General features: G+C 37.2%; 2 protein-coding genes across 2 annotated transcripts in view; one reads left to right on the top strand and one right to left on the bottom strand.

Annotated features, from left to right (window-relative positions):
• inppl1b (inositol polyphosphate phosphatase-like 1b) overlaps nt 1-17,694 on the top strand; it is a 68,543-nt gene that overhangs the window by 1,986 nt on the left and 48,863 nt on the right. The window lies entirely within an intron of this gene.
• On the bottom strand, nt 1,358-12,873 carry arr3b (arrestin 3b, retinal (X-arrestin)). Its single transcript, XM_017707136.1, has 16 exons — nt 12,788-12,873; nt 11,072-11,105; nt 8,493-8,523; nt 8,297-8,357; nt 8,128-8,172; nt 6,220-6,416; nt 6,071-6,130; nt 5,904-5,980; nt 5,657-5,792; nt 5,454-5,538; nt 5,292-5,364; nt 4,576-4,713; nt 4,274-4,381; nt 4,087-4,136; nt 3,945-3,948; nt 1,358-2,929 (listed from the first exon to the last, which is right to left on the bottom strand). Exons 2-16 carry the CDS (start codon nt 11,077-11,079, stop codon nt 2,908-2,910), a joined length of 1,095 nt encoding a protein of 364 aa, XP_017562625.1. The 5' UTR covers nt 11,080-11,105; nt 12,788-12,873; the 3' UTR covers nt 1,358-2,907.

The raw sequence follows: 17,694 nt of genomic DNA, 5'->3' as shown, positions 1-17,694 counted from the left end.
AAACAGGCCTCAGGGCCCCCAGACGGTCTGCATTTGCTCCATTGCTCCAACCCAAAAACTATAATAGTGTCACTGTAATAATATATTAATAAAAGCCTCACTGTTTTAGAGTGGCCACTACATCTAATGCCCATATGGTACTGTACCCTGTGATGTGAAATGTAATTCTTGCAATTTCCTGATGTTCTCAAATAGGTTTGACTCAGATTGTTTGGAAACTTGAGGTTTAGGACTAGGTTTCTTGTTTTACAACCTAGAATTTGTTGTTTCACTTCCTCTATAACTCTACACAGTAGCACAAGCTCAGCTATAGAATCATATTCTGCAGCGTGTCTTTGGGCTTAAACACACACGTGTTCCAAAAGGAAACTACCAGTACTGTCAGTCAAATTTATCTTTAATGTCTGAGGTACAAACATTTATCACTAAAACAATAAATTCATTTTCTGACACTTCCTGTCCTGTTTTTCTAACAATATACATTAGAATAGACATTAAAATAAAACAGTTAAAACAATTCTATATTATGATTTGCAGTGTGAATGCATTAATCACTGAGGCCCAGCAACAGAGTTAAGGACAATGTGAAGTGGGGTAACTGGTTTTCGTCATTTGGTGTAACTAGAATTTGTAGTCAAATATACGCCGATCAGGCATAACATTACACTCATTGTCCATTTTATCATCCACTTACTATATAGGTTCACTTTATAGTTCTACAGTTACAGACTGTAGTCCATCTGTTCCTCTGCATACTCTGTTAGCCCCCTTTTACCCTGTTCTTCAGTGGTCAGGACGCCCATGGACATTCACAGAGCAGGTCCTATTTGGGTAGTGGGTCATTCTTAGCACTGCAGTAACACTGACATGGTGGTTGTATGCTAGTGTGTGTTGTGCTGGTATGAGTGGATCAGATAGCAGTGCTGCTGGAGTTTTTAAACACTGTTTCCACTCATTGACCACTCTATTAGACACTCCTGCCTTATCAGTCCACCTCATCTGCTGCTGTACAGTTTTGTTGGTCATCCTCTAGTCCTTTATTAGTGGTCACAGGATGCTGTTGGCTGGATATTTTTGGTTGGTGGACTATTCACAGTTCACTGTGGTGTTTAAAAACTCCAGCAGCACTGCTGTGTCTGATCCACTTCTACCAGCACAACACACTGGAGCTGATAAAATGGACAATGAGCGTAGAAACAAGGAGGTGGTCATAATGGTATTCCTGATTGGTGTATGTAATACCTAAATAAGTAAGTAAGTAAATAAATACCTTTGCAACAAAACATAATGTTTATGTATTTCTATGCAGAATAAAACTTTCTACCAATGTTTACAAAATGCTCAGTAGTCTGTGAAGATAAGTACAATACAATTTATTATGTGACATTAATTTTAAACAAATATGTGCCTTGTTTTTTTTTTTCATACAATGCATAAAAATATTTTCTTTTATGTTGGTATCAGTTTAGCCCACTTAACATCTCCATGCTTATTTAATCAAATATTTAATTTAAAATAGTGTAAAAATTATTCAAAAACACATAAAACCAACATGACCGTAATGATTACATGATTGAAAACACATCATTTGAATTTTTTTCCCACAATTTTGAAGTCATTGGCTTATAAACAAATTTTCCATAGAAATCGTTTTATGTCAAACATAGCTGATTGATCATTTCTGACAAATTGTAAGACATCATTATCTAAATATTATATATTTAAATATAAATAAAACTATTCAAATCTATCACAACTTCAAAATGAGACCTTTGCTATTAAATCTACAAAAAACATTTACAGAAGGGTCTACATGAAGAACAGTTATCTGCTCCACAGTTATCTGCTACAACATGGGAAGAAAACAAAGAGACAACAGAGAGCTTTCAGTAATTTACATTGGAAGCTAATTAGCCTGCTCAGTCATCAGTCCAGATTTGTAAGTCTACCTCAGGTCGTGACATCTTTCCACAGTGTCTTTCCACAGTGTCTGAATTTACTGTAGACAGTTGTCTGTGTTAGAAATTAATATTTCAATGTTCTTAAATGAGCCTGGAATAGTTGCAGAATTTGTTTATATCAAGATGCATATAAAATAAGTACATTCACTTTGTACTGGATTGCCCTGTGCACAAATGATTATCATTATATTATTATTATTATTGTTTTTTTCTCTCCATTTTTTATTCTTATTATTGGTATCATAGATTACATTGAATCTAGTTTTAGTTAGTTAACTGCTTTTTTGAGGTTGGTAGACCATTACTACTCAAACTAATAAACTGCTTAAACTATTATCGCTACTTAAATTTACACACGCTCCTACCAGACGTGAGGTGAAAGATGAAACCAATGAAAGTCCGATTTGCACATTTTATGATCAGATTTGAGCGCAACTCGCAATACGCAAATTAATATGGGCCACTGTTTTAAAAAAATGCACTAAGCAGATATTCAGAGGAAGAAAGAGCTTACAGTTGTCCAATAAACTATAAACCATGTATTGATGTTTTCAAGGTTTTTAATATCCCTTTCACACTGCATCCAATCACTAGATTTAACATATCATTAGGTAAAATATCTGTTTATTTCTTGTTCTATTAAATCATGTACAACTGATTCAGGTCCAAAAACAAAACAATTCTAAACTGAGTTCACACGATAAAGGCGAAAATAACAAAGTCAAATTGAGTGACATTGTAGTTTAACAGGCCTGAGGTTTAGCTGAGTTCATTGTGAGAGGACTCTAGTCTAATGATAGGGACCTGTAGTTTTGAGATCCCATCCATTAATGCATGGTGTTCAGGTGTGCGAGTTAACATGGAGTGAAGGTGCCCATGCTGTGTCTGGCTGTGCGTGATCCTGGTTTCTTCCATTGGTGTTCCTCACTACTATCTGCCAGTTGGTCTATTCGAGTTTGATGTCCGTGCTAGGGATCATGAAATATACAAAAACAAACAAGCATCCTTCATTATGGTTCATTAATCTCTGAGGTCACATTTGAAACTTTTATCATGACAAGAACACACCATGAAGGTGACTCTTAAAGACTGTGCTGGTGTTTGGCTTCATCTGATTTTCTTTCTAGGAAATGTAGCAGGTTACCATGACAACCCTGAAATACTTGAATAGAAATAGTTTGTGATACATAGCTCTTATAATTGATTGAGATTTATTGAGCAGTAAAAAGCACAAGAACTGTATGCACCACTGCAAATTGCAGAATTACTCTTACTAAGAAGAGCTGAGGTTACTAAAAATATGTGCATCTCTTTTTTGACTATTATTGTTGTCTACTACAGTGGACCAATCATAATACAGCATTGTGTGTTAAGCAATAAATAAACAGATTGAAGATTTCCTTGTGTGTTCACAAAATCCATGATCATTTGCTGTTTTTTATATTATTGTTATATTATTGTGAAGAATGATACTTAACAAGTTTGGGACTGACTCCACTTTCAATACAGGGTCATTTATTTCTAGATTGCTGTAACTCAAACTGCACAAATACATATGCAAAAAGCTGAAAACTCACTTCACCCCTTAAGTATGGCATTTTCTGCCATTTGTAGTGCATAGTTTCAATATCTAGTTTAACATATTGGAAAGTAAACCCCCAATTTAAAATTCAGCAATTAAAGTAAAAAAGTAAACTAAAGCAAACTAAAAAGTGCAGCAGGGTGATCTCTGTAGAGGATTTGCCAGCTTATTTTCACTTAGAGAAAAAAAAAAAAATGTAATGTGAACAGGGACACCCAAACATTGCATATGACTGTACATCTCGTAGAAACATTAGGTTGTGAGGCATCAATCACTACCAACATATCTATTAATATTGAAAACCTTGAAAAGGAGACAGCCAGAAGCCGAAATCAGGCAAACACCTTTTATATCATCATGAACTTTGAATAAAGCAGGTGTGATTTAAAGTTTAGACTTACACATCTGCTCCATTTGTGATGCAGCAGAAATATGGAATAAAAGGAAATAATGCCAATTAGTAACTTATATTTAATATACATAATACTCTGTAACTGTCTATAGCTACAACATTTAAAGACATTTAAATAATAGAAACCTCACCTGCTGGCTTTGGTGACATCAAAACCAGAGGTATATCTGCAGTGACGTCACTGTGAACAGACACCGTAAAATACTGTAAATAGCTGAACATGAATCAGTACTTTGCATTAGGTCTATTTACAGATTTATGTATGTAGGATATTATTACGCTACACGGATTTGACAGAAAAATTTCAAAGTTGTTTACCTGGATGTAAGGTTCCCCAAGAGACCACCACTGGCCACCATGAGGCTAACTTTAATTTTGTAGGAGACCAAAATGCCCTGTATGTCTTTGTCCACGCCTGATCCCAGACTACAGGAGGAAACACAGAGAGGTCGGAAGATTAGACTGCGTCTCTGTATAAAGCAAAGCAAGTAGCTTTTGCATATAACTGTATGTATTTTCTCACTACTAGTGTAGATGCATTTTAGTGGTCACAAGCTGACAAGAGTGACAAGACAAATAGACAAGTATGGTCTTTTATGTTAGGATGAATCTTAACTAACAGTGTTGAAGATGCAAGATTGGTGTCTTCATCTTTTATCTTGCCGTCCAATGCCAGACCACGTTTTTCTTTGTTGTTGGCCAATAGAGGAGTGACTTTGTATTCCTTCTCCAATGTAGCGTTGCTGTTCACTTGGTCCCTGAAAAAATGTAAAAATATACATAAAAAGAATTCCACTGATCTTGTGCACAATTCTGTGGTTGATACGTAAACAAAGTGATTCCGAAATTTTGCAGCGTAGAGCAACTTATCAACTCAGACATCTTTACAGTGGCGGTGGTAGGAACACACAATACAAATATATCTATTTTATTTACTATCCAAAACCACCAGTGAACCTACATGTGTCTTGGAACTTTTCGATGTATTTTGTATGTTTATAACAGCAAAAGTGTTCAACCTGAAAAAAAAAGTTTTCTTTGTGGACTATTTTGCCTCAGAACACTATGTATGTACTTCTCAGGCATTAATGCATGTTACAAAAATTAATACAGCTTTTAAAGCATTTTTCACCTCTCCTGTGTATAGTTATGATTTGGTGAGTTTTTCCAGAAGGAAGCATTTCATTTCAAACCATTCTGAATGACTGTTTGCTATTTTAGCAACTTAATTCACTTTTAAATAATGATATTACATACATATTTAGTTTTTATAGAATATGAAATTGTGATATAGTGTCATTGCAAATATGAAATACAAAAAGACTTTGGGACTCACCCAAATTCTTCACACAGAACAACTTTGGTGTATTTGTCAGCTGAATAGAGCAAAACGTCTGTTGTCTGGTCAACTACGAGATACAAAACAATGTATGCTACTATTTTTAATTTGTCGTGTTATTATTCAATCTTCACTTTTGAATCATTTGAAATTACTTACTGGAAATTCTGACTTTCTTGACCACTTTATTAGTCTCGTTGTTTATTTTCACTTTGACAGGGATTGGATCTCCATGATAGTAGACCTTTTGGAAGATGTGGAAAATAATATGGAGGATTAGCTTGATATGTTTTGCTGAAATAAACAAAATGCAAGGGCAGAATTAAATTAGTGATAATCCATATCAAAGAAAAACAGTGTACCTCCTTCTCTATGGAGGTCTCCAGGTGAATCGCTTTGTCTGACATAATGAATTGCTTTAAGATGCTGGATTTGGGCCCAGTCTCCAGCTTGTCTGGTGCAAACTGGATCTTACGAATGATCAAACGGCAAGTGTCCCTATAGAGTCACAGAGATAAGAAAATGAAGCCAGTAATTGCAAAATGAATGAATACATATAGCTGTATGTATTGTAGATCCCGAAAGATGATAAATTAGGCTGACACATACTTCTTAGAAATTTTCTCATCTGGATTGTCTGCCTCGTTAGCAATATAGGCTTTCAGTTCATAGTCAACACCGCAAGGCTGCAGAAGTGAGGAACAGAACATTCAATTGAGTCACAGGCACAGCAATAGAGAGTAATGGTGAATGCTGGTGCAAGTGTGAGGTAATACCTTGCCTGTGTCACCTGGTGCCGGCTGAAGAGTTACAGAACATGGCAAATTGGTAGGCATCTGAAACAGCAAGAAAAACACACATTTCAGCATCATTACCTCAGCGTGAAAGACTCTACATGTACACAGTGGTGTGTGGGTTCACGTACGACAAAAGTGAAGGGGTGTCCCTCTTCACCAGCTTTCTTCATGAGGGCATCTTGCATAGGTGTGTTAGTTGGCTTTTCTCCAGCTGCTGGAGGGTAAATCTGAATGTGCTTTATCCAGATATCTTTCCTGAAGGACAGTCCAATCACATCCAAATCATCATGCCCATAGCGGAAGGCGCAGACCAGCTGCACCCATACTGCACCAAAAGGAGAGTGATTATTGTTGCTGTTGCGCCAAAACGTTGCATCTCTATCACAATTTGAAAAGTCCAGTTATCCTTTACATTTATGTTTTACAATGACCAGACAAACAGAAATGGTCCTAAATAAGTGTCAGAAGATTAACATCCATTAGAAGGTTACAACGGTCCATTACAAAGATTTAAGGACATTTTTTCCTCCTCCTGTAAAGTGACCACTTTGGAGATGTGTTCTGACAGTGACAATGTTATTATTTCATTCCTGCTGTTTCAGTACTATTCTTAACACGCTTTTGACAACTTTCCATCAAATTGGGGGAATCTCTCATCTCAACACTGGAACAAGCAATTACTTACCTATAATTAAGACACTGGATGTATCTCTGAGAAAGTCGCACATATTTCGCATATACAGGTTGTAGGTTGTACGCACTGTTCATGCACCAGTAAATTTCGGTGTCTAGTTTATTCTGTGTGTATTGTCTATTTACTGTTTTTGTATATATATTATGTTATCCCACTAGTACCCCTGTGTAATGACAACAAAGTCAATGCCATATTAAGGGCTATTCCGTTACTGTTTACCTGAGGTTTTTAAAGTGGTAATGACCCCTTAAGAGGGTTTAAGTCAGCATAAATGCAGACTTAAGGTCATTGAACACATGTATAATGGATTACTTGTGCACACTAAATGCAATTTTTCAGATGGTAAAACATTATTTTATTCGTCCGTTTTTTTTTTTTTTTTTCTTTCGCAGGCAACATGAACTCATTGGCAATCGTTGTTTCTCTGGTGTTGGCATAGAGACAACAGAGATGATGAATTGGCTCTGTCCCAGCAGCTAAAACCTTCTGACAAAGGTCAAAAAGACCTAGTTTGTTTTCAACCTGTTTGGTGCTCACACCTCCTAAAGCAGCTCAATCTGGGTTCCCGTGTCATTTATTGGCTTTACACTGCTTAAATTCCTTCTCAAACCTAAAAAATATGCACAGCACAACAAAAGACTAAAGTACTAAATAGCTTATTTCAAAACTTGACATTTCAAATGAATATGATCAAACGGCTCCATCCAGCCTTCTGCTGAGCTAGCTTTAGTGCTGTATTCTGCTAGCTTGCTAGCAAGATAAAGGCTAAATCGGGGTGCACAACTGCAGTCCTGGAGGGCCAATGTCCAGCACCGTTTGGAGGCAATGGACAGGTAAGTGTAATCAGGTTTGTTTGTTTGACTAAGTAAAACATCAATCTGTGCTTGACACTGGCACTCCAGGAGTTCTGCACGCCTGGGTTAAATAACACCCCTGGGATAGCAACAACAAATAAGAAGGGTAATGCTTCTTTCCAACTTGATGTTCACAGCAGACAATGCATTTTTTCACAAAGTTTATGTGTGTTACACATGCACATCTTTACAAAGTTCTTTCAGCTTGCTAATTAGATCCCTGATGCTAGCCCAGACTGAGCAAGTTTGTTTTTCTGTTCCCTGTACTGTCCTCTTGTTGAGGTCACTTATCAAACATAGATGCTGTGCACTTCTGTGCTGTAGATGCAACTGTCAAATGCATGTTCAAAAAAGTACTGAAACAGAGGGACTCGATACACTATTAAAGCTATAACATTAATTTTAGTAATAATGCCCACATTGATATGGATTGTGTGACAATATCTATAGAGACAGTTTCCTTTCTTATAATGCTAGTGTCAGGCTACCTTTCCTTCCGTCAAGCTCTGAAGGGTCCACTTTGAGCACGCCATCTGCCAATCAGAATACAAGTGTTATCTAACAAAAAATACACATTCCTTTAAATGGTGTGATTTTTAAACATACTGATGTCTTGAAAAATGTTTTCGTGCTGTTATTTAATAAATAAGAACATACCAACAACATCAACACTGTCCACATGGTCTACAAAGTCTCTCTTTCCCATGTAGAGGCATATCTGAAATTACAGGGTTCATTAGGCTGCTATGGAATTCTATTACATTGCCATGTATGTTACATATGTGTACAGGAATTATTATTTCACTAAATATGGCTGATTTATCATATTTATGTAGTGACAAGGAAGCCTTACCGAACCATTCCCACTGTTCTTCTTATAAACTCTGAACAAACAGAACACATACGTTAAAACTCTGAATAGATACAGTAAATATCCTTAGCAACACTAAGCAGTTTATCCTGAAGTGCTGTTTATGGAAATAACAATTATAACCTTATTTACTTTTTACCCTTAAGTACTTGGAATGTATCTCCATGTGGAGTATTTCATCTGCAGTATTTGAAAAAATTAGATGCTGTTTGTGGCCTTCCCTCTGGTGTAATTATAACAGTGAGCTTTGCCTACTGTCCCCATGTTACATTGTGCTAAAGGGCCCATAACCGAGTTTTTCTTCTATTTGCTTTTTTTCCCTTGAGGTCTGCTTATAACCTTTGTTTGGGTTTATGTACAAAAACTGACAATTAATTGTACATGGCCATTTTCTGACTTCTCTTTATCCCTTAGAATTAAACAGATGGTTTTGTTACTGTGCCTTTAATGCTCCTCTGTGTATGTTTAGGGGTTTTGGACACTTCTCTGGTGGTGTAAGTGTGTAATTGCACACAACATGTGGAAGATGTTGGTTGTGCTTCTTTCCTGACTCACTAATGGTACTTTTTTTTCACAGTGCCATTTTAAGATTGATCTGTATAAATGAGGTCTGTTTTGACTGGCTGCCCTGTTTTGTGCCTCATTCAAAAAGCATTCAGAGCTGAAACATTACTTTTAACTTCTCCATGAATGGGTGGCCCTAAACAGCTGTAGGCTGAATAGGTGAATATATGCAAATAGGTTGTTTTTTGTGACATCACAGTGAATGATATGTTTTGGTATGAAATGGTATGAAACTTTAACAATGTTTACATACTATATCAAAATTAGGCTTAGACTTTGGATTAGCTTGTTAGTGTACAACTGTTCCTAATGGCAGCAGTGGACAGGCTCTACTACAGAAAGTAAAAGTTCAGCCAGGTTTTCCTTCTACCTGTTTCTATAACCAGATGAATTCAACTATTCAAAAGACAGTATGACTTTTACTTTTTCAAGGTAAGCTTGTGTACCTCTACTAATGACAGTAGTCCTTTCTTGAGATAACATGTTGTATAAAAACAGTGTGGGTATAATGGGTACTGGAGTTGGAGCTGTGCCCTTAAATTCAAAGCGAATTATTCTCAGCTGAATGGTAACTGAGAATGAATCAAACAATCATGAAACAGAGGACACTCATTGTCACTTTCCCTACTTCTGAATGTTAAATATGGATAATTTTAACTCAAGTCTTTAAGGTCTAATCCCATTTCTTATTTTTACCCCTCCCCCTTGAAACTGAGTTACAAGGGGTAGCGGTTGAAATCTTCCCCCTATGAAGTGGGACAAGCCTTCAAGAACCGGATACATCCTCACTTGTCATCAGCGACTTCTACGTAAACAGACGAGACCAGGTTTTCCGGCCATTTCCAATATGCCGCCTCCAGCTGTGGTGATCTCACTTGTGTATCACTTGACAGGACAGGTGAATCATATTTAAAATAGCCTGGAAAAAATAACCAGGATGTGCTTTTCTGCTTTGTCTCCATATTATAGCAATAATGGTTTATCACACTGACATGTGCCGTTTATCCGAAGGAGACTGGAAAGCACCGGCGCTCACGTTTCAGTCACAACTTCAGGGGGCGATTATTTATTATCACCACCAAGAATTCTTCGGTGATATGAAGCTGAACTTAGCTTTTTAATCGCCAGCTTCATGATCGAATTGTCCCATTCCACCTTAAATGGTGCAGCAACCTCAGGTGCCAGAACATAACTGCTACACCATTTAAGGTGGAACGGGAAAATTCGCTAGTTAGCGACTGAGACATCAGTGTATTACTGGCGATTTTTATGCGTGTTATGAAGGAAATGACCATAAAATGCTATTACAATAGTTATCTTACAATACAACGACTTTTTAACAGAGAAAATACGTCATTTATGTGTCTCTGTGACCGCTTGTGCAGGCATCTTGCCGATGATTCGCATAGCATTTTGGGAATTTTCTCATAACACTCAGCCTCTGAAAAGTCTCGGTTTGAAGGGCTGTGTAGCCCTAAGACTTCACCCTACCCCTCCACCTCAACAACAATCGGGACAACCCTACTCCTACACGTGAACGCGCAAAACGGAGGGGTAGGGCTAAGTGTTGGGGGCAGGGGGTGAAATGGGATTGGGCCTAAGTGTAAAATAGCTTAACATTGCATTTGTAACTTATCACTTCGTAGTTACCCTAAAGCGATTAGCCAACCACATACATCAGGCTTTGCACTGTTACTTTTAAATGTATTCACTAAGCCAGTAAATCCACTCTAAGAAGGATTTAGTACAATCTGATAATCCACCTATACTGTACATCCAAAGGACCCTTATAAATTAAGAGTTGAGAGGGCAGAATGTCTAGGCATTAGAATGTAAAACTTGCTTAGATTAGAACTACAAAGCAACAAGATGATACATTTATCAGGCGTAGATTTATCAAGCATAAATGCAGAGCTGTAATAGTGCCTCTCCAATACATCTTCAGATCACTGTATAAATCTTTGTGTCGTATCTGAATCACTTAATCTAGAACTTACTTTGACATGGCTGTGGTTACTCAGCTGAGGGTTTCTACGGAGAAAAATAAAACAGTGGCTTTAGAGAACATGCAGTGAGTAAAACAACATCCATGCTAATACCTTGTTTTGAGTTCTCAATATTGACTGAGTAAAATGGCATTGCAAGTAATGAGCTTTAATCTAGTGCAGCTAATCTGGGAAGAGGAGATTAACTTTACGATTGACTGTCCACTAATCTTAGCCAAATGCTGCATGCAGGATAAGCTCTTGCCAGTTGCTAATATGCCTGCTCTTAAAGTCAGGAGATGAGCATTCTTAAGCAGTGAAGTGCTGACACCAGCTTGCAATATGAATACTCATTCTGTGCAGTTGGACCACAAGTCCACTAGCCCTTATATAATGACACAAGGTTGCATTAAAATAACAGTATGCTTTCTTGCACTGTAAAATAAAGGTTGTTACTGTTAATATTATGGTAATTGTACTGTAATTTACTGTAATTTTTACTGCTTTTTACCATCAGGTAAAAAAGGTGAAACATTATATTATTGGTTAGTATTATTGTTCCTACCCACTGGTAGATGGGGAAGTAATGAAAAATGAGAGTTTTAAGGTCATTACAATCTGATGGAAAACAGCATTTTATTAATTGACGTTAATTTGACCAGAGATATGAACTAACAAGATGCAAAAAAAAAGAACTTTGATTTTAGGTCGACTTAAATGCAGAACATCTTTCTTTCAGATTTTTGTTTTACTGTTACCATTTTCATTTAATTGCAATACTCTTCCTCATCATGCTTTTAAAATAGTGGTTTGATTTATTTTCCCTGTACACTGTTAAATTCTAGTGAATTTTCTGTTTTTTTCTACGTAATTAAATCTTTAACATGTAACAGGCATTATCATAAAGCAGCTTTATAGAAAAAAATCAGGTCCAAGCCCATGAGCAAGCCAATGGCCGCAGAGGCAAAAAAAAAACATCCTAAAAGCAGGAGGAAGAAAAATCAAGACTCAAATGGGGCACCCATCCTCCTCTGGTAGCAAACAATAACAGTAGAGAATATGATTTGACCATCAGTATAGGATACGGAAAAGGGGAAAAGCAGGAGAAGCCATGTCTATGATTAGGAAATGCAGCAGTATCATCAGGAGGGTTAGTGGCATGCAGGTGAGGTTTTGCACAGCATTGTACAGCAATCAATGCTGGAGACACACATGGAAGGTGTCCTTAGAGAAACAATCTGCCACTATTTTACCATTATCAGCATTGCATGTCCATGTGTAGCCATATGTAGGCACACAGGTTCAGATGGTAAATAAAATGGCTATTTGTGTTGTAGACCTCATGACCCCTGGTTCTTATGACTACCATTGTCAAGAAATCAGAGTTAGCAAGTTTCTCTACAATGGACCATTTCACATCGAAGCACAGAAAGTTTGATATATTGGTGGAATTACCCTTTAAGTAACAGTCCAGAAAGTAAGCAAAATGAGTAAAAAAATTCTCTGCAGAATATTGCTGATTGACAATGAGCTGAGAGTCCAAGCAGCAACATTAGCCACTTGTGCATGTCCTCGTTTATATCTGCTAAATGAAACCTTTCACTGTTCTTGCTCTTATCAGTTAATCTTGTACACAAATCCATGTCCACTTTATGTCGCTCTACTGTCCCTGTCAGTTGCAGTAATTCTGTTGGAGAGAGAGCCTTGGTCCAGTATGCTTTTACTTACCTCCTTTGGCCGTCTGTCTGCTCTTGTGCTTTGGCTGTAACCCGTCAGCCTGGATGCTCTGAGAGTGCCTAAGTCACCTCCACTCCACTCACCATCTGCCTTTATACTGCAAGCTCTCCTCCCTCCCGCCACTGTACAGAGACCATTATTCAGAGAAGCGCCCTTTTGGGCACCAATCCTATTACTTCATTAGTGTTCTTCTTTTTATGGCTACAACATGTATAAAACTAAGCAGGATATTGTGCTTAAAGGGATTACATGTTTACATGCACAATGCATTGGGATTACAAGCAGACTATATTGTGCAAATGGCAGGGTGTCAGAAACGGGAATGTTTGGTTGGATTACATGGAGTGAAATAATAAGGTCACGTCCCTTGTCAATCTACAGTGAGCTCCACCTCTTAGTCAAAGTGCCCAACTGTGGCCTTACTACAGGAGTCATGAAGTCTGGATGCTCACTTCTTTCTTTAAACCCAGACAGCAGAATTGTTAGAGGAGACTGGCAGTGGTAGTGTGTTAAAAGGACAGTTGTAAAGAAAGAAAAGGAGGGAGATGGTGGTCAAGACCAACCAATTGCTAGGCTGTCATAAATCCCAGAAAGGTTTCTTACACCTCCAATCACACCCGATACAAATATAAAAATAAAAGTTTGACTGGAGGGAAGCAGTTTTGATCAAGTTACTCAACAGGAGGCTGATTCAAAAGATTAATTACCTTTCTTAAGTACATTAAAATTATTAAAAAGAAACAAAGAATATTAAAAGCACCAAACAATAAAAAAAAAAAATCATAAAAGGCAGCATAAAAGTCCCAGGAGCAGTCTGGACGATGCTGGGAGAAGATACAATCAGTCCTCACAGTTCACAGCATGGGTGCAAGGAAAACAAACTGGCAGTAAGAAATTCTTTAAATCAGGACTCAGACCCAACATCTAACGTCACAAAGCATTAGTAGGAATGTTCTCAACAACTAAACATGGTTCACATCAGGACAGCAGCGGCTTAAACAGATAAAGAAATAGCCTGTTGTCTTTCGTTCAGTACGTTTACACACCACTACACAGAGAATGGAGAAAAAGCATATTCATGATGGAGGAATGCAGATACTCAGGTACCGCTGAAGTGGCTCTGGATACATTAATGGGTTATGCACACATAAAGCTCAATTAACTTACCCTTAATACGAGAGCTTTTGTGCACTTACATCACATGCACAGGAATAAAGGTTTACCTTAATCAGGCTTAAACTGAGCATAATATTAAGGCTTACACTAAAACCATTGAAAGAAACCATTAAGTGTTTTATTTTTCGTTTGTTTGTTTCTGATGGTTTCGTCATGTGTTTTGGCTTATGGTTTAACCAGTTACCAGTGGTTGATTCCAGTATGAACAAGATGCTCGTAACTCTCAACTTTTAAGGACCTTGTTTACATGGAACAATTGTGCTGTCATACTGCGCATGTGTTCCACTGGCCACGGCTCTGTGGCGCTGCAGACACTTCTCCAGTGCAACCGTTTTCTTTCTTTCTTTCTTTCTTTCTTTCTTTCTTTCTTTCTTTCTTTCTTTCTTTCTTTCTTTCTTTCTTTCTTTCTTTCTTTCTTTCTTTCTTTCTTTCTTTCTTTCTTTCTTTCTTTCTTTCTTTCTTTCTTTCTTTCTTTCTTTCTTTTCTCTGTGTCTCTCTTTGTCTCTCTTTTCTCTGTATGTCTCTTTCTCTCTTTTTACTGTCTGTCTGTCTCTCTCTCTCCTCTCTGTATGTCTCTTTCTCTGTCTTTTCTCTGTCTCTCTTTTTCTGTCTGTCTCTCTTTTCTCTGTCTCTTTCTCTTTTCACTGTCTCTCTGTTTTCTCTGTCTGTCTCTTTCTCTCTCTCTTTCTCTGTCTCTCTCTTTTCTCTGTCTGTCTGTCTCTCTCTCTCTCTCTCTCTTTTCTCTGTCTCTCTCACTCTTTGTCTGTCTCTTTCTCTTTTCATTGTCTGTCTCTCTGTTTTCTCTGTCTCTCTCTTTCTGTCTGTCTTTTTCTGTCTGTCTCTCTTTCTCTTTTCTCTGTCTCTTTCTCTCTTTTCACTGTCTGTCTCTCTGTTTTCTCTGTCTGTCTCTTTCTCTCTCTCTTTCTCTGTCTCTCTCTTTTCTCTGTCTGTCTCTCTCTCTCTCTTTTCTCTGTCTCTCTCGCTGTTTGTCTGTCTCTTTCTCTTTTCATTGTCTGTCTCTCTGTTTTCTCTGTCTCTCTCTTTCTGTCTGTCTGTCTCTCTTTTCTCTGTCTCTCTCTTTTCTGTCTGTCTCTCTCTCTCTTTCTCCCTTTTCACTGTCTGTCTCTCTCTCTATTTTTTCTGTCTGTCTCTGTCTCTCTCTTTCTCTCTCTCTGTGTGTAAAACGTGTGTATGTGTGTGTGTGGGTGAGTAGAGATTTGCAGTATGAGAAAAATAATGTTTCTGGAACACTGAATCGTGTAAATATATTATAGCAGACCCCAAAAATAAAATTATGAACATTGGAAATTAGCATAATAGGTCACCTTTAAATGTAGCCTGTTTGTGTATGCAGATCCAAAAGTAATTTCTAGTTTATTGTCTTAAAATTGATTTTTCAACAGATACATTTTCCTCATATCTCTGACAAAGAAGACTAACACTGAGAAAAAACACAGGAAGAAGCAAGGGGCTGTGAATCTGACCGTTTTCTCACTCATCGTGGATTTAACTCTAAAAGCAGTGTCAGTAACGTTAGTGTTCAGGCATTATGGTGTGGAAACATGCACATTGAGTTATCTGTTACCTGTTTCCTGCTTCCACGTATGTCCACATAAATGTCCGTAGCTTGGCTCTATTCCAGCTCCCAGCACATCTGAGTCTAGTATTAAGTGTTTGACAGCTGATCATTGCCTGGCTCAGGTATGTTAGGAGTGCTGCTACTAACTTTAGCATAACTTATATACGGAATATCAGCAGACCTTAAAATCAGATTCATTGGTTTGTGGAACTTTGTATTTATTGCAGTATATTTCAAATTTCTACACAAAGTCAGTTAACATGTTTTCCTTGTCTGTAGAATATATCAGATGTGACGATGCTATTGTACTATGCATATACAAAGTTGTAAAAATGTGAGCAATAAACAATAACTAATTATATTTTTAAAGCTATGTGGGTGCTTTTTCATGGGCTATACTTGGGATTGAAGAGTAAATTATTTGAATGTAGAAGTATTCTACATTTTTGCCAGATTAACAAGGAAATACAAACTGTAAAATAGTGATTTTCCATACCCCTTTAAAGTACATTACTGTAATTTATGTGTACTTATTATTATTATTTTCCTTCTTATTATTTTAAAAGTTAAGAAAATTACACCTTCATTAAAAAAATGAAGTAAAATAGTACTGTAACTGTAAAATAGTAAAAAAAAAACATTTTTTCAAACATTAAGGGTTAATTACTATAAAAAGGTATTTAAAAGCACTGAATTAGATTTTTAAATTTTGCAGCAATGCATTACAAAATAGGAGCATAAACGTCTTCCATCATACTACCACCATGGTGAAGGCATGGCCTGAACTCTCAAATAAATTTTCACTGATTCCATAAGCTTTTGTAATGCAAACATGGAGAATTCTACATTTTTCTAAATTTGGCATAATTCTATCATTTGGATGTAAACAAAGTCATTTAGTGGTTTCATATAAAATGGCTCATTGTAGAGAAAGTTGCAGACTTGGAACCATGTGCGTATTATTATTACTTTTGTTAAATTTGTTCTTTGTTTTATGACTGTAGTGTGAACTAATGTATGTGATGTTTGTATGTTTATAAAATAATGTACAACAATATATATTAAAATAAATAATACCATTATGCATCCTACATCTTGAGACGTCTTGGGATGGTATTATAGCCAAGACATCTTAAGATCTGTGTCTATAGACATGTCTTAAAGACATGTCTTCATTTCTTAAGACATGCCTCAGGATGTCCTAAGATGTCTTCATAATGTGTCTTTAGACACGTCTTAAGACATCCCTAGACATGGTGATGGCTGGGTATGAACTCTGCCAGCTGACTGTCTGACACTGGGCTTTCATTTCTGTCCTAAAGACCAGTGATATGTAATGTGCCTCTGCTGCCATGATAACAAAGGGCCCAAATATCTGCCATCAGTCTACTCTACTGAGAGCAGAAAATGCTCCAGTCTCAGATGTGCTTCCATATCTCAAATTGTAATGAAAAGTTCTCTGGGGAAATTAAAGTTTGGAAACTAAAAGGGGACTTCTACCAAATTTTCAAACTTTCTGCATAATTCAATAAATATAAACACTTATTCAGGGTGGTTTGATGTGAACGGGTTAATTGTTGAGAAACTTCCTGACATTTTTTACAGTAGACTTGCAATGTCTGCAACACAAATGTAGCCAGTCGAGCATATGGTGATGGTGAAAGAATATATTTTAAGCCAAAATCTTCTCTAGAAACAGTTGTATATCAGTATCTCAGACATCAGGCAGTGTATTCATAACCATTTCATGTAACCAATTTTGTGAGGGAACTTTTAGAGGCATTAAACTCTTTAGACATCTAGTTCCGCCACCAGTGTGAACAATTCTGACTTGGTAAGTTGCTCTAGAACGGTGCTCCTTTTAAAATTCTACAGTTTTTCCCCTATATGGAAAACTATGGGTCCTGTCTGTTTGATGATGATGATGATGATGCAGTTTTACCTTAAGTAAACTTTTTTGGACCTTGTGGAACTGAATGCAGCTTAAGTATCATGTGAAACACCAAAAGCTATCGCGAAGGAAAATGCAGATTTACACCCTCTGCTGTTCACTTTCCACGACATTTGGAATGTTTGTTTGAGAAGCGTCTTAACAGCAGAGCCACATACTGCTCTCAGAACTGGGCTGTCAGGCCCCCACTCT

Source organism: Pygocentrus nattereri, chromosome 8 (assembly GCF_015220715.1).
Source record: "Pygocentrus nattereri isolate fPygNat1 chromosome 8, fPygNat1.pri, whole genome shotgun sequence".
NCBI lineage: Eukaryota > Metazoa > Chordata > Actinopteri > Characiformes > Serrasalmidae > Pygocentrus > Pygocentrus nattereri.
This window is presented reverse-complemented; position numbering and strand designations above follow the sequence as displayed.